The sequence below is a fragment of the Triplophysa dalaica genome, chromosome 20 (assembly GCF_015846415.1).
Source record: "Triplophysa dalaica isolate WHDGS20190420 chromosome 20, ASM1584641v1, whole genome shotgun sequence".
Lineage (NCBI taxonomy): Eukaryota > Metazoa > Chordata > Actinopteri > Cypriniformes > Nemacheilidae > Triplophysa > Triplophysa dalaica.
The window spans coordinates 15,291,523-15,316,126 of NC_079561.1; the positions used below are offsets into that span (position 1 = coordinate 15,291,523).

Below are 24,604 nucleotides of genomic sequence, written 5' to 3' on the forward strand. Positions count from 1 at the left end.
AAAATACAAAAAAAACTGTATATGTCATGTATTGTAAGTTATGTTAGGATAGCAAATAATTTACCAAACCAGTAATTATTTCTTCACCCTGAGGGTTCTATAAATCCAAATCACTCAACTGGTTTTATCTGGTTATTGTTTCGAAATTGTACAAAATCAGAAAAATCTTTATGAACAACAGAGTAAGGTGATAAATGGGGATAAATGATAACAGATTTTTTAATGGTGAACAATTCCTTTAGATCAGCGGTTCTCATTGAGCTCTCTTCTAATGAGCTAGAGATTTAAATCAGGTGTGTTAAACAAGAGAGATACAAAAAACATGCAGAGCGGGGCGCGTGGACCAGGGTTGAGAACCGCTGCTTTAGATTAGTTTATTTTCCATTTACTTGTATGCCTAAAAGTAAAGACAAAGAATAGAAAGACATTATAATTTGTACGTGTAACACCATTGTGATCTTTTTTTTCACACATCTCTCTTACATGCTCAAAAATGAAATGTATATGCCTTCAGAACGTCATTTCCATCCACTGAATCCACAGAGGCCACTATACTTGCATAATCACAGGCAACATTTGTGAACCCTCTGTGAAAAATAAAAAACAGTTTACAGAACAGTGGTGCAAACATGATTCATTTTACAGAATGGGTGACCATGCTGTTACCTGGACCTTGTGTGGGAGCCTCCAAGTAAGTGATACTGGCTCTCAAGGCTTAACCCATGTTGTTTATCATTTCTCCAGGTGAGTACCCGGAGAGACAGGTCACGAGATGCTGTCACCACCCTGAAACTGTCCTGCAAGTCCAGCAGAATTTACAGTGATAGTGATTTTTTTTTAGAATGTGCAGTGCAGAGCACAACTTGCTTGTTTTCTCCCTGCCTTTAAAGACTTGAGCACAACCAGATAGTGTTAAAAAGGAACTACCAGATAGAGGGATTGCTGGCTGAATGTACATCACAGAACAGTGTTTTAAACTGTTGCCACATACAAGAGCCTAATGTTAGCTGCCTTTACTTGTTGTCTTTGTCTGTATGTTGCGTTTATTTTCCATCTCTGTGATATGTAGCACTTTAAACTGTTGTAGTAAATTTCCTTTTGCACTTTAATTTTCACTAGAAAACTTTATGTTTGTATGGCCGGCAGTCTGAGGAGTCTGGTGACACCAGGGGCCTCATTTATAGAATGTTGCGTTGAAACCGTCCTAAATTAAATTGTACGATCATTTCGATCGTTCAAAGTGCGTATGTGTAAATCATAGAACGAATGTACGCAGAGAAAACGCACATAATCAATGACATTTATTGGATATCATTACAAGGCGGAGATCCGAAACTGTCGCGAAATTGCACACAGCTAACGGTTTCGGATCTCAGCCTTTTAATGACGTCTTATAAATGTCATTGATACTGTATATGAAAGAGCACCTGTCAACGTCTAAATCCTTTACGAGCGGCAAGAATTACTTGTATTTCCAAAACCCTGCGGCACTCTTGACAAGCAAAAGTGCGTACGTCTGCTCAGACCCTAACGTGGCGTTAAGTACTTTTCCACATCAAAGAACGTTTTTATAAATATGAACGTTGCTGTGCATTTTTGATTACGCACAAATTGATAAAACGTGCGTACGCACAGATTTTATCGTAAAATGTGGGTGCGCACGTTTTATCAATGAGGCCCCAGATCTCCCTGTGGATCCAAGCAGTCAGCAGCAGAACTTCACCACGGTATAAGCTGTCGGCGATCATGAATGTCTTCATAGCTTCATCTCCATTTAAAGGCTGCTGATGTAAAAATAAAAACTAAAAGAATATGAGTATGAGGAGGTTAACCCACTGGCACCACTTTTTGCGGTCATGGCAATGAATTAGCAAACATTATTGTAGTTATTGTAGTACAAAGTCGTATCTATCATCTATTACGGCCGGCAAACTTTTGAAGCTGGAATAATGAATGTGTGGATTAAGCATGTTTGTTTAATCGGCAAGAGAAAAATAATATGGATGGAACATTAGCAAGGAGAATTGTATGCATCACAGTCAGGTATGATTGAGAAGAATACTAACACTAGGTAAGATAAAAGTAAATTTTCTTGCAACTTTTATGACTTGTTAATAGCACTTTGCTGTTATATGTGCCTATCGGGTCCAGTCTCGTCTGCGTCTTCCCAGCGGGGTTCGGGTCCAGTTTTTAAAGCAGCCCTGCAATGATGTGTCATGCATTCTGACTTCTTTACAATGTTAAACGTGCCGTCTTCTCAATGTCAACAAGGTCAATTTGTCAAAAAACGAGTTGGGTGTATTACTTAGTTTTTCTGTGCTCGATAGACTCCACCTAGCGATCGTACAGGTTTCGGGTATTTTTTTTAAAATATAAAACTGTTTTTTAACAACTTTTCTTAGAAAAAGCATGAAGCATGTGGCGTGGCCACAGGAGTGCAGGAGAAGGAGCAGACGTCACATTCACTTGTAAGCATGAGAGAGAGAGCATATGTTCGCTAGGTTCAGATGTTTGTTTGTTTACTGCATTTGGGTGATGAATTTTATACAAACTGTGGATATAACGCTGGATTTGGAGATCGTTTGAAACTGATGTATGTAGCCGTCCCAGCGCTAAAAGACGCCAGACATGAACCAAACGCAGTGAGGGAAACTGATGTCTGTGTTTTGTTGACAATGGGTGCGCACGTGCTTCGGTTCAGCCTACCCCTCCCCCCGCACACACAATACGTTTTCAGAAATAGTCTGTATCTATCTTTGCTTAACTATTGACGGATGCTCCATAAAATCCTCGTCGTCAGCTAAGAATCTTGGCGTTGTATTCGATAGTAATCTGTCATTTGAGAGACATGTCGCCAACACCTGTAAACTTGAATTTTTCCATTTTAAGAATATACCTAAACTACGTCATATGCTGTCACTGTCAGATGCAGAGAAATTAATTCATGCATTCATGACATCAAGACTAGATTACTGTAATGCACTTTTAGGTGGTTGCCCTGCAGGCCTATTACAAAAACTGCAACTGGTTCAGAACGCGGCAGCTCGAGTTCTTACACGTACAAAAAAGTATGAGCATATAACCCCGGTTCTGTCAACCTTGCACTGGTTACCTATAAAGCATCGCATTAACTTTAAGATCTTGCTTATTACCTATAAAGTCCTACATGGTCTAGCACCGCAGTATTTGAATAAACTTCTATTGTATTACAGACCTCCACGTACATTACGCTCTCAGGCGTCCTGTCAGTTGGTAATACCTAGAATTTCAAAATCAAGTGCAGGTGGTCGATCCTTTTCTTATCTAGCGCCTAAACTTTGGAATATTCTTCCCTGCACTGTCCGGGAGGCAGACACACTCTTGTCAGTTTAAATCTAGACTAAAGACGCATCTTTTTAATCATGCATACACTACACCTCCATAAAATTAATCCTCAGAGGATTTAGGCTGCATTATTTAGATCAACCAAAAAATTCAGTCACAAATGATGTACTTGTTGCATCAAAGAGTGCAGAACAGTACTCTACTCTCAGCCAGTCTTGTCTCTTTGTTCCAAGGTTACCGCGGGATGCAGTTCATGCCCAGACCTGATGGCAGAGCTGAGAATGGGAAGCGGTGACCTGACAAGAGCTGGATAAAGGATGCGGCAACTTGAAACGATTTTTCTACAACACTTTAAATGCTATGAGATTGTTAATGATAATCTTAAATATAAAATTTACCTTATCAGTAAGTTATTATTTTATTTAGCCTTGTTTTGCAAGCACTGTTGAGCTTGTGCAGAGACAGCAGCTTTTTGCCAGAGGGGAACTGGAATCCCCTGGTTGGGCCTGGGCCTGAGGTTTTTTTTCTCGATTGGAGTTTTGGGTTCCTCACCACCGTCTGCATATTGTTTTGCACTATTTGCCTGGCCGGAGGGGCTGCTTTAGAATTTAGAAGTTAGACGTAATTAATATTGCATACAAGAATTTATAGTCCGTTTAATATTTGACCTGTGGTTCTCTCTCCTATGTGTGCTTTCACTGTGCATGTGTGCGAGTGCGTTTGCTGTGTGCGTCTATGTCAATTTGTGTAAGTATGTATGCATATTGTGTGTGTGGAGCATTTGTATGTCTGTCTTTTGTTGTTTTCACCTTTTTCTTGTTTTTACAGGTATATGCCTGTTGTTTTTCTTGTATTCAATGTATCTCATGTACAGCTGCTTTGTAACAATTAAAATTGTAAAAAGCGCTATATAAATAAAGTTGAGTTGAGTTATAAATGTGATAAAACTTAATACTCTTAGAAGACACAAAGTATGCGATACTACTCTATAGGTTCTCAAGATTAATATGAGATTTTCAGAAACCCTGTGTGTTAGGCCCGCTTTAAATACTATTCAGGTAGGTGTCGGGGTCCAGGTAGTGAATTTATCGGGTTTGTACGGGTTCCGGTCGAAGTTTTAACATATTGAACAAGTCTGGGTCGGTTCTGTGTAGGGTTTTCACCATAAACATGTCTTACGATACTGCATCAGCTGAAGTATCTCGATACCAAGTAGTATCACGATGCTGTGCCATGTTCATAATTTAAATCTATACAAAAAGATTTAGATGAAACATTTTTCATTTACTTAAGTAAACTGTATTATACTTTCCACTACAATATTTTGTTGTATCAACTGTAGTAATTGGATAAATTGTAATGCAAATACTGTAATATACTTAAATATTGACTATGGTAAGACTCAAAAACACTAGTGTCTATGAGTTTTAGTAGTGAACTGTAGTGAATACTTAAGTACAGTAGATCATTTTTTAAGTGGGCACCAATTCAAATGCGAGACAAATTTCTTTGATACAGCAGTCTTTATAAAGACAAATATTAGGCTTACTTTAAATGCAGAACTAAGACGGCCAGTAGGTGGCGTACATTTTCCACTGAGTTAGTGAATCATTTAACAAACTCGTTCAAAATGCTAATTTGAATCATTATCTCATCCGAGTCATTCAAAACACACATTTATTTGGGAGATAAACACCGCAAAAAGGCAGATGTAAGTTCGAAAATGAATATTAATGCGCATATGCAACATAACCAACGGTACTATCATTTCAATAATTAGAGAGGAATCGCGGGTGTTTTGAAGCTTTAGCATCATGATGCTACCGTAGCACCGGTACACTGTGCAACCCTAGTTGTGTTTAGCAAAATCACGGGTCTCTTCAGGTTCAGGTACAGATTTTTGAACCGGTGAAGACCTCTAATGTATACTGATATTTCCTACGGACACACTACTGCAAATGATGTACTTCACTCACTTAAAAGCATTTATCGGGGTGAAAATACTGACGTGCCTAAGACTTTTACACAGTAGTGTATATGTCTACATCTCAGTTGTCACGAAACTCCACAGACATCAAAAACACAACTACGATTGCTTGAGTTTCTTAATGGTTTTTGAATACTGTGTTGATGTAGGCCTACGGCTTACTAAGAGATCCAAATGCCAGTGAGAATGCAAAATGGTCTGAGAAAAAAATACCGCCCTCTTTAATAGTTCCGGAACTTGGTTCCTGAAATTATGTGGAGCGAACGTGGCTTATGACAGCTCATCATTGTTTTGAGTCTCAACACAAGAACCTGGAGATGAGAAAGAGATGAATGGTTAACACTCAACTTACCACACAAAGAGCAGTGATTGGCTGTATGTGGTCCTCAAAATTAGCAACAAGTTCCCCTTTAAGCGTGTAAACCTTCAGATAGTTTCCCTCTACAACCAGAAGATTGTTGCTCCCTCTTGCCTCAAGAATGAGGTCTGAGCGATGACACAGTTTTAACTGAAAAGATGCAACCTGTTGAGCTGAAACACAAGAGATTACATATCAGGTATTATTAGTTTAAATGTCATGTGTAGTCATGTCAACTTTTTTCAAACAAAAATATGATGCAACATTACTTGAATTACAAGAAAATCAATGGCAATTATTTTCAAGTCCAACCTTCTGGCTTCTTTATATATTTAGTTTCCTTTATAGTCAGGTCAAAGACTGAGATTGTTTTGTTGCTGAAGAGTCCGTCTGTATGGATCACTGCGACTCGTGCATTTAGGGACGGGAGGAATACAGCAGCACAGCAGCCAGTGACTGGCAGACTCTGACATAGACTTTCCTCATTTTCAACAGGGTTGCGCAGAGTTTCACTGTAGAAAACCTCCCAAGACACATACTTGTTATTCATTCAAGTACAAATTTGAATACCGTTCTAGATTTATGAAGTGGAATTAATCAACTTTGACTGAGCTAACCTTTGGGCTCAGGTCATTATTTTCTTTGGAGGTAGCAAGTATCCATTTTTTATCTGGGGATGAAAGAAGTAGGTTTGCCCAAAATGAGTCGAAGATTGGGTGCCTCGAAACCTCTGACAGTGCAGGACAAGTCAAGACAAGGAGACCTTGGATACTGCCCACCTAAAGGGCAGACATGTTCTATTTTACACTCAAATGTAAATTCAGGTGACCTAGACCACCAATGCTATCATGATAAATGGAAACAAATATTGATCATACCATGAGGAAAGCGCTGCTTTTGTCATTAAACAGCAGTAATGTGATTTTGGAGAGACCCGTTTCAAATGAGGCCACCTCCTCTCCAGTTGAACCATTCCATGTTTTGATTGTTCCTGTGCTGTCCGACGTGACAACAACATACTGAACAGGATCAACTATGATGTTTTGCAGGGGGCTTTGAACAGGACTTGACCACAAATATACACCCTGAAAAAAGAACATCACCTTACTTTCCAAAGTCAAACAAGGTTTTTAGGGGCTGCCAAAATGAAATTTTGCACCACACAAGCTTTATTTTATCATTGACTGTGATTTACAAGTGATGTAGATGACTGCATGACCGCTCCGTATCTTTTCATATGCTTTTGCGGAATGCCAAATGAAATTGAACATGCCAGTCTCTGACTTGTATCTCTCCCAGCACATACTAATCAAAAGAAACTGACACGATGAAAAAAGGTCAGAAGACCGAATTCATGTTTCACGTGGGCGCATTCGTAGAATACGTTTATCTGCATTATCAGTGGGTGTCAATTGTGCTCAAAAACATGTTGCATTTACTTTTCTTGGCAAAGGTTCTGAACATGCATCACACAAACCACATTTTTAACAAAATGTTTTTCATGTTAATCATTGCTGTTAGAACATCGCAAAAGATCGCCTCTCTGCACCCGCTAATGTCTGTGACAGATAATTTCTTAGCCAATATATAATTTGGATGCGGTTGTATAACTTAATAATAACAACTGAATAAAATAACAAATAAATAAAGTTTCATTCACTTATTTTGAATTTATTATCAGTATTGGGCTCACAGTTCTGAGAGTAGGGTACTTTTGACTGTTTGTCAGCCACCACCAAAAAACATTTTGGACCCAGGAAAAATTATGTACTGCAAGTCACATTTCACTTTTTTGATAATGAAAATACTGTATGCAGGGAATATGAATAAACATCTTGTCTTTAATTGAGCTCTTATGTGAATTTACAATATATATTTTTTCCTTTGATATTTCAATGTGATAGTCCACCCTATGCTCACGGCTACTTTGTTGGGAATTTGTCAAAAAGGTTTTATACCTCTTGAATGTCCCATGCTTTGACTGTACCATCTGTGGATGCACTACAGACAATTGGCACACTCTTCCAAACGTCTGAGCAGCTGTTGTTTCCAGCTAAGTATGCAAAACCAATAACCTTGCCTTTGATGTGAGAGAATATAAAGCATAAACACTATGTTGCCTATAAAATCAGTAAAGTAGCATTTAAAATAGTATTACAGCTGACATAAATGGATTTGCTTGCCTTTATGGCCTCGTAGGCTTTTGCAGGTGTAGTCACATGACGTGCCTGATTTCATTTTCATCTCCAGATGAAAACGACGCAGATAATACCCTTTCCATGAGTGTGTTCCCGTGTCAGAGAGGAGTTCGGAAACGTTGCAGAAGCTCCATCTCTGCAAACACATTCTCCTATACAAGTATAAGTTCTTAAGTAACTCATCAACACATTTCATATGAAACACCAGATGTTAAGATTATCACTTAACATCACGGGCCCTATCATACACCCACCACAATCTGGTGTGACGCGAGTGTATTTTGCTAGTTTAAGTCTTATGCAGTTTTCGTTTTCACGTCCTGTGCCACGTTGTTTGAATATAAAATGTATTTTCTGCACCCATTGTCATGCTGGTCTGAAAACGAGGTGTGTTCAGGTGCATTGTTGGGGCGTTGCTATTTTGAGGCAACTGAAATAGACTGCCCAACTGAAACCTGATCGCACAGCACTCGTACATTCTGCTTATTTCACACAGAGGGACGCGCAGCAGCACACAAAAATGGCAAATATAAAAAAAAATGGACTGAAATATAACAGATCATTATTGTGTACATATTGATAAATAATCCGCCTTGTTTTGCAGATGGTCTGCTCACTCGCTTTAACCTCGCTCACGAGCAGATACGTTTCCTCTCTAGAAAAGGGTTCGGTCTTTGCTCTTGCAAATTCCATGTAAATAGTGAATCAGCCATGGCGTGAACACAACTGGTTATTAAAGGGAATGGGAGATGAATCTGATTGGTTTACTGCACGTTTTGCCCAAAACACACCCTTTACTCATTAAGAGAATAGGGACAAGCCTTTTAGACCCTGCGCCTGGCGCGCTGACAGTTTTTCCAGTCCTTAAACTAGCAAAAGTAGATTCAGAAAAGCCCACTTGCGTTCTGGCCCATGCGTTTTAGAGCATGCACATAGATCGTTAAAATAGTATTTATTGCTTGCAAGTTACTTGGTTACATAACGTCAAAGGACTTACCTCCACAGCCACGGTGTCTCTGCAGCATGGTACCACTCCTAAACAAAAACATTACATTTACAATGGAATTACAGATTTAGATTGTCAAAGTGGTTTAAATGTTTATTTGACTTTTATTATGGCTTATGCAAAACTGGGGCAATTTTTTTCTGTTTCAGTGATCAAGTGTAAATTATGTGGTCACTTCATACCGGTTGAATTTTTAAGAGCTTGCTAATAAATAACGGAGTAATAATCAGCAAGGTCTTCCGCTGCTGAAGCCAATCTGCTTCAAGGTTCCAAGCACGGTTCGTTTAAAAAAAAATTCTACATAAAACTTTTATAACTTAAGTGGTTATTTAAGTTACTTGGGCCATTTAACATGACCCAGTCTGGACATAGTTTTCTCAACAAGTCATTTTCACCCACAGAACCTGCACTTACACCATTCTCTGTTTTCCTTGAGATGGTTGTATGTGAAAGTCTCAGCAGATCTCTGAAATATTCTAGTGATTTTCTTTTTTATTCAGTTTAGTTTTATCAACATGTGAAGATCTAAAGAAAAATATTGTTGATGCCTATGAGCATTGGATTGTGTCGTCTTCCACAGTCAGGCACCTGGGTGTATTGCTAGATACAGTAGTAATCTGTCGTTTGATGGTCACATCTCAAATGTGTCACATAGCATTTTTCCTATATCTATTCTATTATGACTATTCTGGCTGCCTTTTAATTGTTTGATTTAAACACACAATTACTCTTCAAAACCCTGATGACTTATAAAGCACTTACCTTTTGAGAAGCTTCATTTTTTTTTAATTTAATGACAGGCGGTTTAACCTAAAATCACTGTTTGACCAACTTTTTTTTAGAAGGACAGTCTTTTTTGTGTGCCGCGAAAGCGGATTTGAATCTGGCAGCATGTAATGTTACTCTACATTCTGTCACGATTATTGAACAACCGTCTCATCGCGATTGATTGACATCATCGCAATGGTTTCAGATCATCGCAATTATTGCACATCTCTATGGAAGACACAAGGGGGAGCTGTCAGGGGCGTAGCAAACTTTTCAAAAGTGCGGGGGATGGATGTGTTTTGTTTGTTAACAATGAAAACCTTGAACGTAATGACAGAAAGGTACAAAAGGTATAACATACAAGATATAAAAAGCTTCCCATTTAAATGTGTGATACTAGTAAAGTATAAAAACACATTCGGAACACACAGAAAATAAGTCAAAACTCTGTTGTGAAAATACACAACAGTAGACTTGCTAATGAATCAGAAATACTTTAATAATCCCAGGGGGGAAAGACAGTGGAAAGCTTGATAGTGACATGGGTCTGACAGGACTGTGACTGTGACCGCTAAAGTTTGCTTACTTGCACCTTGAAAAGGGGAGATATAAAAAAACGCCCACACAAAGCTTTTTCTCTGGTGGTATAAATAATGTAACAATTTTCTGTTTTTAAACATTAAAATAATATACACTTTTCGTTCATAGTTCTTCAACAGGTACAATCAAACATAATAGGCAGGTATCCACAAAAGTATTCAGCTAAACAAAAAAAGCAATGTTCAAAATATCAAAATCAATAAACCCATAAATACACAGTTTAACAAGGACAATTTGTCCCTCCTCCTCGTCAATTCCCTGCCTTCTTCATCACAGTTACTTTATACATTGCATGCCACATAAATAAACGAATTTAGCTATTTCTGAACAATATCCCAATTTGCAATTAGCATTAGTCTAAAAACTAAATATAATTCAGAAAACACTCGACATATCAACAAAACATAAACAGAACATCTCCCCAAACACCTATCAAGGTTATTTAAAAACGTCGAAGGCATAAACACTCATTCAAAGTCGCTGGAAAAGGAAGACGTAAATAACCATTACCGTTCCCGCCTCCTCAGCACGAGCTAACCGATAAATCTAACACACCAAGAGAGGCGGGACTTAAGGCAGAACAGCCAATCACCATCCGGTCACACTCAAAGCCGGTGTTCTGATTGAGTGGGAGAGGAGAGGAAGCAGCCGCATCGAGCGCAGACACAGAGCGGCAAGAGAAACGCTGGAGCGACTGCTGTAAGGCGTTTTTACAAAACTGCTGAAAAACTGCAAAAAAAGTGCGGGTGTTCGACGCCCCTGGCTGTAGTGCCTGCATTTATTGTATATTTACATTTATGCATTTGGCAGACGCTTTGATCCTAAGCGACTTACATGGCATTATCCTATACGTTTATACATAGGTATTTGCTATCCCCTGGGATCGATCCCACAATGAGCTTACCACTGAGCTACAGGAAAGCTTTATATATTGTATATATCGTAACTAAAGTATGGTAATACTGGTAAAATGTACAACCACAACACCATCACTTTTAAAAAAATAACTTTAAAGCATATATCTTGTACTGCATATTATTTTTTAAGATAATCTCAGTGTGAAAACCAGTCTACCAAAATTCCATTAACATAGTATTGAAATTCAATTGTAATCTTGCAAAAAAGGAAAAAGCTTTTCTATGACTTACAGCATTTTAATGGTGGCTTCAATTCACCCCTGATTAATGAACTCAATTTACAAAGTACTTGTCGCTTGTGTTATTGATTCGTAAAACGACCATGTATGTCCGTGAGTCGATGTCGATGTGTGTAAATTTGTGTGCATATTGTGTGTGCGGAGCGTTTGTATGTGGGTATGTCTGTCTACTGCGTTTTCACCTTTTTCTTGTTTTTACTGGTATATGACTTTTTTCTTTTAATCAATATGTCTCATGTATTGCTGCTTTGTAACAATGGAAAATGGAAAAGCGCTATATAAATAAAGTGGGGTTGAGTAAACCTTGATGATGACCCCATTTTTCCAACCTATTTACCAAAAAACATTGTCTTATATTCAAACCAAAATATGGTAATTTTAAACCCAAATTTAACATTTCTGAGAATTAAATGTCAAAGCCCCAAAACAGAAATTTATCGTCAGCCAAATTAATCGCAATGATCTATTAGACAATTAATCGTCAGCCAAATTTCATAATTGTGACAACCCTAGTCCAGTATATGTAATCTGTCTACACATAAAATTAGAATAGTTTTTGAAGAATCATTTTATTTGAGACGAAAAACAAAAGCATAATGCATTGAATATATATATATATATATATATATATATATAAAAATGGTGATCAAAGACAAAAGCCAAAAAATCACATTTGTTTAATAACGTTGTTTTATTTTAACTAAGATTAATCATTTTTTGTCATGCTAGTTAACCAAGGAAGTAAACTAATGTTAATAAATAAAACCTTATTGTTTTCTGCAACTGTACACACACCAGCTGCGGTATGTAAATAACGAGGATAACTGTGGTGTTTTGCAATAGAACATCAAGAGCGCAGTATAAGTGTACATGTTGGATAAAAATTAAGATAACTAGCGAAAAAGATGGCAGAGTATATACCACATGAGTTAAAGTGCATATTGCAAGTAGATTTTTTTAATGAATGTAACATAAAAAATACCATATGAAAGTTAATGCCGGATTTAAAATGTTTTTCAAAATTTAAGGGCGCAAATTTAGTAGAAGTGACAGTTTCTTTGATTGTCTTCAAAAACAGTATTTTTTTTCAACATCACGTCATTTGGGGGAAGAGTGCGGCGCTTTGCTTTTGATCAATGCAGAGTATCTCGTTATTCAGTCGGAGCGGTGGTGAGTGAGTCTGTTTTAACTCGTTATTTATTTTAACATCGTCAAGGAAAATGATTGTATTTGAAGAGGGTGCACAAACTCCTTCCTGTCAGGAAATCGTGTCCACATGTTTTACCCGTTTTGTCCCTGCTCTCTTGTCCGCATAGGAGGTTCATATTGTGTGGCAGTGTTCCATCATACGAATGTGAATACACATTTATAATATTCTCAGAGCTCTCATTGTCATCTCGATCCATTGTTTCCCTATCGTCTTTTTTTGCTTTATTGAACATTTTGTTATAACAAAACACTGTCACAACATAAACATAACGTAACATTAAGAAACGATTAGATCAATGTAAAGAGAGAAAATAAAACATTACCATGGCTCGAAACATACACGACAAAAAAAGCAGGAGAGGGAATTACACAATAAAATTACAAATTAAATAGGTTGATAAACTTAGAAGCTGAGCAAATTTTACAATTTCTTTGTGCCTTCATATTGGAAATAATTAGGTTGATTATAAAACAAGCATTTTGGTCACCTTTGAAAAATCCAAAAATAACCGTTTTTGAGCTCAACATTCAAAATAGTGTTTGAAAGACACGTTTTCAAAGTTGCTGAATACAGTTGCGCGACCAAAACAATTTGGTGTCAAAGTCAGATCCAACCTTTTTCTTTAGAAAAGTTTTGCCAGGGTTAATGTTATGGAGTATTTTAAAGGATATTTGTTTGACTTTGTTTGAGAGAAGATATGTTTGTTGCATGGACCATATCATTTTCCAGTTTAGATATTCAAAAAGACTGTTTCAGTATGAAACAGCAGAAGGGCCACAGGCAATGCTCTCAATAAGTAAAGCTCTTATTTTAAGATTTCTTCCTTTTTTACTAATAAAAACATAACTTACCAGTAGGTGTATCGCTACACTCTAAAAAATGCTGGGTTATTTGTTTAACCCAACAGCTGGGTTGAGCCTGTTGGGTCATTTTGTTGGGTTATTTTCTTAGTGTTGGGTAATTTTTTGAGTAACCCAAACGCTGGGTTAGCAGTCGGGTCCAATTGAGTGACAGTTGAGAGAGTAAACCCCTTCCACTCTACGCATCAGACAAACTTTACCTTCGCGGGCATTTTGATCCACTTCATCTCGGAAGCTGTTATTCGGAGAATAAAAGGTATGTTTTACGAGTTTTTAATGTATAAAACTATTACTGTAAAAAAAAAATGCAAAAGTATGCAAAATTCGGCTGTTCGCATTAGGTTTGAAAGTAACGTTACAATCTAGCTTCGTTAGCTTTGCATACACTCTAAAAAATGCTGGGTTATTTGTTTAACCCAACAGCTGGGTTGAGCCTGTTGGGTCATTTTGTTGGGTTATTTTCTTAGTGTTGGGTCATTTTTTGAGTAACCCAAACGCTGGGTTAGCAGTCGGGTCCAATTGAGTGACAGTTGAGAGAGTTAACCCCTCCCACTCCTCTACGCATCAGACAAACTTTACCTTCGCGGGCATTTTGATTCACCTCATCTCGAAAAGTTGTTATTCGGAGAAGAAAAGGTATGTTTACGAGTTTGTAATGTATAAAACTATTACTGTACAAAAAAAAATGCAAAAGTATGCAAAATTCGGCTGTTCGCATTAGGTTTGAAAGTAACGTTACAATCTAGCATCGTTAGCTTTTTATAGCTAGTCTGTAACGTTATGCCCACGTTGTTCTAATTTACAGCTTTTTAATCATTTAAACTTCATTTTTGGTCAACATTTCCCTTTGAAATCTCTGACTCGTGTGAGTCATTTAGTTCAGTAACTTACGCATCTTGATATTAGTTTAAGGTTGACACGAGAGAGCGTCGTGTCAAAAGCAAACATCCAGCAATTTTTTTATTTTAAATACCGCTAATGTTCGGTGAGGGAACTTAGTTTTAATAGTCTTTTAGACGAGAATGTAGTTGTTAAGAACACAAATACGTGATTTATATATAAACATAACGCCTCTTTGAGAATTTGTTAAGACGCTGTCGGAGGTGTGAGCATCAGGCTGTCGTGGCTCCGCTGAGAGCAGCTCTATCTCGGCCATTGCCTCGGGAGTAGCCGCTCTTATAACGTTAGTGGTTAACCGTGAGATATAATTTATTTTGGGTATATGAGACGAACAATTGTTGCTCTTTTTAGACTTCTACTTATTCCCGAGTGTGTCGAATTAGTTAAGAGTTGTGTTAACGTTTATAATATTATTTTTTAAGACTGTATTTCACTTTCTGTACTATATCCCACTCTTCTTTTTCCCCCACACTGACAGGATGCAGAATAACAGCTAATATTAATGGATCATTCTATTCAAGAGAAAGTCAACTGGAACGTGGATGTTTTCATAACAGGCTTAAAGGTAAACATTATTTAGGTAAAATGTTAATGTACTTCTTTATATGTTTATTATAATCCATTGTGCTCTGGGTAGGCCAGTTTCCTTACATTCTTCTCTTGTCTCTTTTTCTCTTTATAGATGAACAAATTGATAAAGAAACCCTCCTGCTGAACATCCACTTCCAAAAGTGCACGCCACACTGTTGTCTACAACTACTAGGAAAAGAATCCTCTTTAGTAAGACTGCTCCGTGGATATGTCAGGTTAAGCAGTGCTGAAACCGAAAGAACTAACGCTCTTTAAAATGTTTTGTGAGTTTATATGAAGAGGAAAGTTACGGTGTCCCTTTTTCACATCCATAACGCTTGTTTATTTCTTTTTTTATAGAAAACTTGTGCATAGACTGATATTTTATCATATAAATGCGGTTCTATCAACAAGGGTTTAGTAAAATACTTTTTATAGTGTTTTTATGTCGCATCCATAACGCTGGAATTGACCTAAAGCACTTTACTCGTGCCACTTTGTTAACTGTATATGAATTTTTGAAGTGTTAAGTTGTCTAACTATTTATATTTACTTGTGCCACTTTAATAACCTTGTTAAATGTATATGTTAAAATCTAAACTAATGTAATTTATTGAAGTTAATTTTCCTTAAATATGTATAAACATACATTTCATCAAAGTGTTTTATATGCCATTTTATTGTTCATTGAGCATAACATATTGCATGTTTTTATGAATTCCTTTTGTCTTGCATTTTGATCCTTAATAAAACTTTTGATTCTTACTGATGCCTCGAGTATTTCTCTGTGATTTTGTTATTATTATTTTTAAACATTTCGGGTTTGTTTTAAACCAGCAATGTAATTTTTAAGCAAAAGTTGATTTAAATAAAACAACCCAGCATGTTGGGTCAAAGATATAACCCAACTGGCTGGGTTAAAATAACCCAACGCTGGGTTTGTCCATATTTGACCCAACGTTGGGTTACCAAAATAACCCAAATTGGGTTGTTTTAACCCAGCCTTTTTTTAGAGTGTAGCTAGTCTGTAACGTTATGCCCACGTTGTTTCTAATTTACAGCTTTTTAATCATTTAAACTTCCTTTTTGGTGAACATTTCCTCTGAAATGTGTGACTTGTGTGAGGAATTTAGTTCAGTAATTTACGCAACTTGATATTAGTTTAAGGTCGACACGAGAGCGTCGTGTCAAAAGCAAACATCCAGCTCATTTTTTTTTATAAATACCGCTAATGTTCGGTGACGGAACTTAGATTTAAGAGTCTTTTAGACGAGAATGTTGTTGTTAAGAACTCAAATACGTGATTTATATATAAACATAACGCCTCTTTGAGATTTTGTTAAGACGCTGTCGGAGGTGTGAGCTTCAGGATGTCAGCGGTCGTGTCTCCGTGGAGAGCAGCTCTGTCTCGGCCATTGCTTCGGGAATAGCCGCTGGCTCTTATAACGTTAATGGTTAACAATGCGATATAGTTAATTTTGGGTATATGAGACGAACAATTGTTGCTCTTTTTAGACTTATACTTATTCCCTAGTGTGTCGAATTAGTGAAGGGTTGTTTTAACGTTTATAATATTATTTTTTAAGACTGTATTTCGCTTTCTGTACTAGAGCCCACTCTTCTTTTTTCCCCCACTGACAGGTTGCAGAATAACAGCTAATATTAATGGATCATTCTATTCAAGAGAATGTCAACTGGAACTTGGGTGTTTTCATAACAGGCTTAAAGGTAAACATTATTTAGGTAAAATGTTAATGTACTTCTTTATATGTTTATTATAATCCATTGTGCTCTGGGTAGGCCAGTTTACTTACATTCTTCTCTTGTCTCTTCTCTTGTCTCTTTATAGATGAACAAATTGATAAAGAAACCCTCCTGCTGGACATCCACTTCCAAAAGTGCACACCACACTGTTGTCTACAACTCCCAGGAAAAGAATCCTCTCTAGTAAGACTGCTCCATGGATATTTTAGGTTAAGCAGTGCTGAAACCGAAAGAACTAACACTATTTAAAATGTTTTGTGAGTTTATATGAAGAGGAAAGTTACGGTGTCCCTTTTTCACATCCATAACGCTTGTTTATTTCTTTTTTTATAGAAAACTTGTGCATAGACTTATATTTTATCATATAAATGAGGTTCTATCAACAAGGGTTTAGTAAAATACTTTTTATAGTGTTTTGAAGTGTTAAGTTGTCTAACTATTTATATTTACTTGTGCCACTTTAATAACCTTTTTAAATGTATGTTAAAATCTAAACTAATGTAATTTATTGAAGTTAATTTTCTTTAAATATGTATAAACATACATTTCATCAAAGTGTTTTATATGCCATTTTATTGTTCATTGAGCATAACATATTGCATGTTTTTATGAATTCCTTTTGTCTTGCATTTTGATCCTTAATAAAACTATTGATTCTTACTGATGCCTCGAGTATTTCTCTGATTTTGTTATTATTTTTAAACATTTCGGGTTTGTTTTAAACCATCAATGTAATTTTTAAGCAAAAGTTGATTTAAATAAAACAACCCAGCATGTTGGGTCAAAGATTTAACCCAACTGGCTGGGTTAAAATAACCCAACGCTGGGTTTGTCCATATTTGACCCAATGTTGGGTTACCAAAATAACCCAAATTGGGTTGTTTTAACCCAGCCTTTTTTTAGAGTGTGAAGAGGAAAGTTACGGTGTCCCTTTTTCACATCCATAACGCTTGTTTATTTCTTTTTTTATAGAAAACTTGTGCATAGACTTATATTTTATCATATAAATGAGGTTCTATCAACAAGGGTTTAGTAAAATACTTTTTATAGTGTTTTGAAGTGTTAAGTTGTCTAACTATTTATATTTACTTGTGCCACTTTAATAACCTTGTTAAATGTATATGTTAAAATCTAAACTAATGTAATTTATTGAAGTTAATTTTCTTTAAATATGTATAAACATACATTTCATCAAAGTGTTTTATATGCCATTTTATTGTTCATTGAGCATAACATATTGCATGTTTTTATGAATTCCTTTTGTCTTGCATTCTGATCCTTAATAAAACTATTGATTCTTACTGATGCCTCGAGTATTTCTCTGTGATTTTGTTATTATTATTTTTAAACATTTCGGGTTTGTTTTAAACCATCAATGTAATTTTTAAGCAAAAGTTGATTTAAATAAAACAACCCAGCATGTTGGGTCAAAGATTTAACCCAACTGGCAAATTGGGTTGTTTTAACCCAGCCTTTTTTTAGAGGTAAAGAGACTTCAAAAGGTAAAGAACAATTTTTAAAAAGCATGTGTATGCCAGATGGAATAGCATCCATAACTACGGCAAACTCTTTAGGAGTAACTGGTATATTATATTTAGAGAGAAATACCATAAAAAACATACCATCCTTATTGAAGAGCTGGCCAACATGCAATATTCCATTACTGAACTATTGTTTAAAGAACAAAGACCTATTTTTCAATAGAATGTTTTTATTGTTCCAAATGTAACATTGATGGGGGAAAAGTTATGTTTGTACATAAGAGTCCAAGCCAAAAGAGCCTGTTTGTGAAAATTAGATAGCTTGAGGGGGAGTTTTTGAATATCATAATTGCACAGTAAAAAAATTATGCCACCAAATTGTGAAAATGCAAATTGGGGGAATATTTCATTGTATTGAAATCAACAAAGTTCAATCCATCCTTATTGTGAGTATCTTATGCTAATGGTATTTGGTGAGAGTCTTCCAAGAACAGGACAGTATCATCTGCTAATTGGCTAATTATCATCTCTGAATTTCCAATACTAATACCTTTAAGAAAACTTGCTTTGATATATGAACTTGAAAATTGTGTTGCTATTAAAAATAGATAGGGAGATACTGGACATCTCTGTCATACACCAAGTTTGAAGTAGAATCTGGGAGAAGTATTATAACCCAATTTAATGGCACTATTACCAATTGTATATAGCATTTTGACCATTTTATAAAATTATTCACCAAATCCAATTCTATGTAGTGTTTGGAATAAAAACTCATGATCTAACATATCAAATGCTTTATAATAGTCTAAAAAAAAAAGGAAACTATCTTTTGGAATCAAATGCGAATAATCTAATATATCTAATATTAAACGTATATGATTTGATATATGTCTACTGGGCAGAAATCCTGATTGCGTTTCATCTATAACCGAATTGAGAACAAATTTGAACCTTTGAGCCAAGTGCTGTTATTTTGTAATCGTTGTTTAGTAAGGTGATTGGGTGCCAATTATCTATAAAAAGGGAATCTTTGTTTGGTTTTGGTATTAATGTTATAAGGCCCTGACATGAGGTAATGGGAAATATGTTTTTTCTATGCTTTCTCTTAAAACCTCTAATAAAAAAAGGTGATACTATTTCACTAAATAGTTTATAGAATTCCGAAGTGAGTCCATCGGTTCCCAGAGATTTTCCATTTTTTTAATGAGTTAATCGAATCAACAATTCCTTTCAAAGTGATGGGGGTATCTTCCATGTACATTCTAAATAGACTCAAAAAAAATTCACATCTTCTTGGCACAATTTAGACGTATATAAATCACTATAAAATCACTATATGTCCAATCATTTTTGGATCCTCATTTAATGTATCGTGAATTATAAGTTAAGAGAGTTGCTCTCTTTCTAATCTAAAAATGTAAGCAGAGCTTTGCTCACCTTCTTCAAGCCATTTTCTGCGCGAACTATTGTAGGCTTCTTCAGCTTTATATTTATAAATGTTAGCTAATTGATGTTGCAGTTCAGCTTTTTCAAAATTAGTGATATCCTCCACATTTTAAGCCAAAAGATTGCCAACTTTATAAATAACATCATTTTCATTAGCTTTTCTCTTTTTTGCTACTAAATTTATGCAAATATTTACTAACTTCATATTTAGTTAGCTCCAAATTACTGCCGTAATTTTTTTCTTTTTTGCTTTAACCCAAAACTTTGTAATAATGTCACTGACGTTGTCTTTAACTTCCTAATAGACTAGAATCTAGTTATCAAGTTTCCAATAAGAGGGGGTTTTATGCAAAGTAACTTCATTTGAAAAAAGGAATATGAATAGTAATACATTTGTGATCAGACAAAGGTTAAGGAATAATATCAGTCGAAACGTTATGCAGCTCCTTAGAAATAAGCCATAGGTCAATGCGAGATTGACATGAAAATGAGCTATTATTCCATGAGAATGTTCTAAAAGACGGATGAGTTTCTCTCCAGCTATCAACCAAACAGAACCTTTCCATGAACATCTTTAAATAAAAATCAGCACAATTAGGTTTTGGAGGCCATTTGAGCAAGGCACCTTTGCACTTTGAGCAAGACACCTTACCCCAACTTGCTCCCCGGGCGCTGCACTGATGGCTGCCCACTGCTCCGAGTGTACACGCGTGTTCACTACTCTCTGGATGGGTTAAAAGCAGAGGTCACATTTCGGATATGGTCACCTTACGTGACAAACAGGTCACTTTCACTTAAAAATAATTTCTTTTTGTTGATTGTGCCCATAAACATTGGTGACGATAAACTATTTATCTGAAATTTCAAGTAAGAGACAAACATTCCGACCATTTGGATCACACTCAGTAAATAAAACTTTCCCCATGAAACAATGAAGTAAAACACATACCCCAGCTGAGCTTGAGGCTAAATGAAAGAATAGACAGAGCCATAATAGAAAAAAACAAAGACAAAAAGAGAACTTTAAATTTAACAATAATAACAATTATGATCCAAGTAATGTGCTAAGGGATCAAGTATTTATGGAATTTAAACAAAGATGAGCGCAGCAAAATCTCAGAAGCAAAACATCCTAATTATGTAGTGCGGTATGAGTACTACCCCAACAGAGTAAAATAATAACTTAAAATTATTATTAAATTATAAAATATTATGATTGAACCAAAAAAAATTCTGATGAACAACAACACAACCCCTCATTGTGTTTATGAAATCTTGAATTTATAAAGTGCCAAATAAGCCATTTTAGAACAATGTTTACCAACATTTAAGAAAGTTATATGTTACATTAAGAACATGGCTTTCACACAAGTGGAGTGGATAAACACAAAGCCAAAAAAGATTTTCAAGTTACTGAAAATATTTCAGTGCCATCCACAAAAGCTCTTCCTTCCAACAAAATAAACGCGTTTTCACGCCGTGCTTTATCCAAGGGAGGCAATGGTTTTTTTCTTCTTTCCCTGTCAGATGGAGAAAAGGTCCTTTGCTGCCCGCCAAACAGCATCCCGATAGAAGCGCGATGTAAACTGGAAGATTTCCCCTCTAGGCTTGTCATTATTCGGCTGTTTGCGACCGAGTCGATGTACAGTGTCTACAATGAATGGAATCTTTTCCTTTGCTTCAGGTAAAAGCTTTTGGCATACCTGAATGACCTGTTCACAAACGTCCTCTTTCTCTTTTACTGGGACTCCCTAAAACCCTCACATTCCAACGACATGTATAACCTTCGAGATTTGAAAGACGTTTCTCTTGCTCAGACGATTTAGCATCCATCTTTTTAACTTGTGTCTCCATTGCACCGAGTTTAACTTTAACATCGTCAACTTCGTCGCTCAACCGCTGTTTTAAATCAGCTATCTGTTTGGCATTTTCAATGACCGTTTCTTTCATCGTTGCGAGTTCGCTTGAGCATTGTTTTTCACCATTTTTCCATTGCATCCGAACGATTGTTGATAAATTGAGAGAGTTCTTTGAGTTGTGTGAGAATATTATCGGTATCCAAGCACTCTATTTTACACTGCTTAACAGCCGGAGACTTACTTGGAGATTCAGGTAGAGGAGGGAATACTTCCTCCACAAGCATGACCCATTTCTGACTTCAGATAGTCGTGCAAATTGTGGCTTAAAAGCCTTTTTGGAGCTTGCTGCGTTGGCTTGATTCACATTCTTGTTTTTCCATTTTATAGATTTTCCCATTGTCAACTATTGCAAATGATGTGGCAGGCAAAAACGAAGCGAAATAGAACTGAAAATATTACTGACTGCACTACAAATCAAATTAAACATTAAGACTTTAGACTCAAAACGTCTAATCAGTGCGCCATCTTGGCCGCCTCTCCGTTTTTTCCTATCGTCTACAATCGACCGCGCTCCTTCTATTTACATCACTTCCGGTTTTGGCCGTTTTCAGATGCGAATAAAAACGTCCCAAGAAGCCTAATTTGCGTATTTATGAGTATATTTTAAAGAACATATAATTCCCATACCATTTTTCTATACATTTACTCTCTGGAGTCTCCAACTCCTTCCGACTTCAAGAGGACACAACAAAAACATGACTAGTAGTTATTTTGATGCAAAAAACGTACATATTTTGTCTTTAATACTATGTATACTTCGTATTGGGGAAAAACAACAATAATACCATATTAGGCTATTCTGTCTTCTTAATTTTTCATATTTATTTTTCTTTACTACAGTAATAATGTAAAGCTGCTTTGCAACAATGCAAGATTGTGAAAAGCGCTGGTTAAATACAATTATAATTGAAAATTTAAATATAGAAATAATTAGGCCACGAGCATTAATTGTTATAATATGCATCCCGTTTGCTTTAACATGTACATAACATCCCAAATATAGCGATAGCCTGTGTCAGATGATAAAATAAGACATTTCCGCATTATAAGGCCCATTAAATACATCTGCATAAATCGGCTATTGGTATTAGCCTATGTTTTTATCACTTACTTTACAAACTGTTGATACCCTGATTAAATCTTCATCTTGAAGAAGAGAAAACACACCGATCAAGCAGTCCAGAGGTAAACTTCGGCCAGTCTCCATTCCAATAGTTAAACTATTGCCACCACCTTCAATCTGTTATATTTATGCGAAAGTGTTTTCGGTTTCGTAGTGACGTCACCTTTCTACGGCATATACTCAGGGACATACGAAGAGATTTGTGTACGACAAAAAGAGAACGTGCAGACTGTAACGCGTTATTCTACGAAACGGGTGCCATTTCCACTTTGCAATTTTTCAGATTTTCATTAAGGACAAACTTTTTTTTTTACTTACAACTATAAATATATGTTAATCCTAAAAAAAACAAATTTTCCCTCCATTCCATTTTCTACCGCTTATCCGAACTACCTCGGGTCAGGGGGAGCACATTTTCCCACCAACAGGCACAAAATCCTTAATAATATTATCAATTTTATTCTGGCAAGAGAGTCTTTCTTTTACCACCCCGTCACGGACAATGTGTATGGCATTAGAGTAGTAAAACAAGAAATATATTTTTTAAATCTAACGTTTTCCTAATAGTAAAATGTCCCTTTTTTGGAAACCATCAATAGAAAGTCTGTAATTTAATTTAAATAATTATACTTAGTTTTTTTCATCTTGAAATATGAATTTGACATTTCAATGGCCTCATTGTTTGTACTAAAAAAACGAATACACTTAAAAAATACAAATAAAGTTAAATTTGTTTGATTAGTCCACACAAAAAGAACATCATTCAACATTAATTTATGTAAAATGTCTTTTCTTTTACATACATTTTTTTAACAAAATGACCCCGTGGCTGGGTGGTAATTGATGTCACGAGGTGGTTCACTGTGGCAGGGTGGTATGGACAAAGTGTGTGTCTAAATGTTATGTTTGTTGTAAACTTTAAACTATAAAACTGGGGGAGGGGAAACATTAACATTGGACATTTAATGGAGAACTTTGGTCATGCTCTGAAAAACTAAAAAAGGGCATCATTACAGTGACTGGGAGAGTCGCATCCACACATCCCTCTGGATTTCCATGTGGCGGGATGTCACAGGCTGTGGTGCTTGAATGATTTCGAGAACATCATCAAAGAGATACCACAGGAAGTCATCTCTAGGAGGCCAGAAGAACCTGTTGACACCAACATGGTGCATACACTTTACCAGGACTTTCTCCATGATGATCCCAGGATAAAGGTCACTGTCATACTTAAGCACGCACCACTTCCCAATGAGATATCCACTTTCCCAAGCAATTGCTTCTGTTGGCACCTTTTGGGCTGGCTTTCTTAAAAGTGAAATGCTGTGTGGTGAAGCATTTACATCTCAGCTGCTTTTGCGTGTGACACATGCAGCTAATTTCCTGGTGAAGGATTTATCGTGGAGTAAATGTGACCACTTAGTGGGTTTTCATTGTGGATGGCACTGGTGGAATCTGGCCTGGCATCTTTTCCATTGCCTGCTCAACTGCTTCAGATGCTACATAAAACAACGGAACAGTTGTAGATGTTTCACTTAGGGCTTTATATAGCTCATGGGCATCGGGTATGTCGCGACCGTTGGTCACCAGCTTATCCGCTGTTCTTTTCAAGGTTCCCCCAACACCGTCAGGGGCCCCCTTGCCATGGCTTGCCTCAAAAAAGTTCCATGTTCCACCTTTCAGACCTCGTCTTGCGAGCTATGTGCTGAAAAGGAAGAAATTCCCTTTCTGTTTGTATTGGGTACAAGGTCCATCACTTAGAAAGTGTAGAACAGATACATCTGGGTATGTGGCTTGTAGATAATTCAGCACTGGATTCATGTGTTCCCATATAGCTGGGGGGCTTTTGTGTTTGGAGGCTGACACTGTGCTAAAACAGATGGGCTCTTTTACATCACCTATGTAGAAAACACCAGTGTGCAGAGTAGCTT

At 36.4% G+C, this 24,604-nt stretch overlaps 1 protein-coding gene and 1 long non-coding RNA gene across 3 annotated transcripts; one reads left to right on the forward strand and one right to left on the reverse strand.

Moving 5' to 3' along the window:
• Positions 1–201: 201 nt before the first annotated feature.
• On the reverse strand, positions 202–22,809 carry fbxw12 (F-box and WD repeat domain containing 12). 2 transcript variants are annotated; one of them, XM_056732999.1, is made up of 11 exons: positions 22,662–22,809; positions 8,865–8,902; positions 7,853–8,019; positions 7,628–7,749; positions 6,548–6,754; positions 6,287–6,448; positions 5,982–6,192; positions 5,664–5,842; positions 667–797; positions 484–587; positions 202–397 (listed from the first exon to the last, which is right to left on the reverse strand). In XM_056732999.1, the coding sequence occupies exons 1-10, from the start codon at positions 22,755–22,757 to the stop codon at positions 488–490; spliced, it is 1,413 nt and encodes a 470-aa protein (XP_056588977.1). In that variant the 5' UTR covers positions 22,758–22,809; the 3' UTR covers positions 202–397; positions 484–487. The 2 variants fall into 2 exon arrangements, with proteins under 2 accessions (XP_056588977.1, XP_056588978.1); XM_056733000.1 differs by lacking the exons at positions 202–397; positions 484–587; positions 667–797 and adding an exon at positions 3,741–5,622 and having other exon boundaries at positions 5,736–5,842.
• LOC130409210 (uncharacterized) lies at positions 14,177–17,565 on the forward strand. The gene is made up of 3 exons (XR_008904831.1): positions 14,177–14,932; positions 15,050–16,665; positions 16,787–17,565. It is a non-coding gene; the product is annotated as an uncharacterized LOC130409210 (long non-coding RNA).
• Positions 22,810–24,604: the final 1,795 nt, after the last annotated feature.

Bases quoted from the DNA above. Each gene is read 5' to 3' on its own strand.
- fbxw12 (XM_056732999.1), bottom strand. From the start codon at position 22,757: ATGGAGACTGGCCGAAGTTTACCTCTGGACTGCTTGATCGGTGTGTTT. The intron at 8,903-22,661 runs GTAAGTGATAAA...GTTTTTGTTTAG, and splicing joins GGGTATCAACAGTTTGTAAA to GAGTGGTACCATGCTGCAGA. The intron at 7,750-7,852 runs GCAAGCAAATCC...CTCACATCAAAG, and splicing joins AAGCCTACGAGGCCATAAAG to GCAAGGTTATTGGTTTTGCA.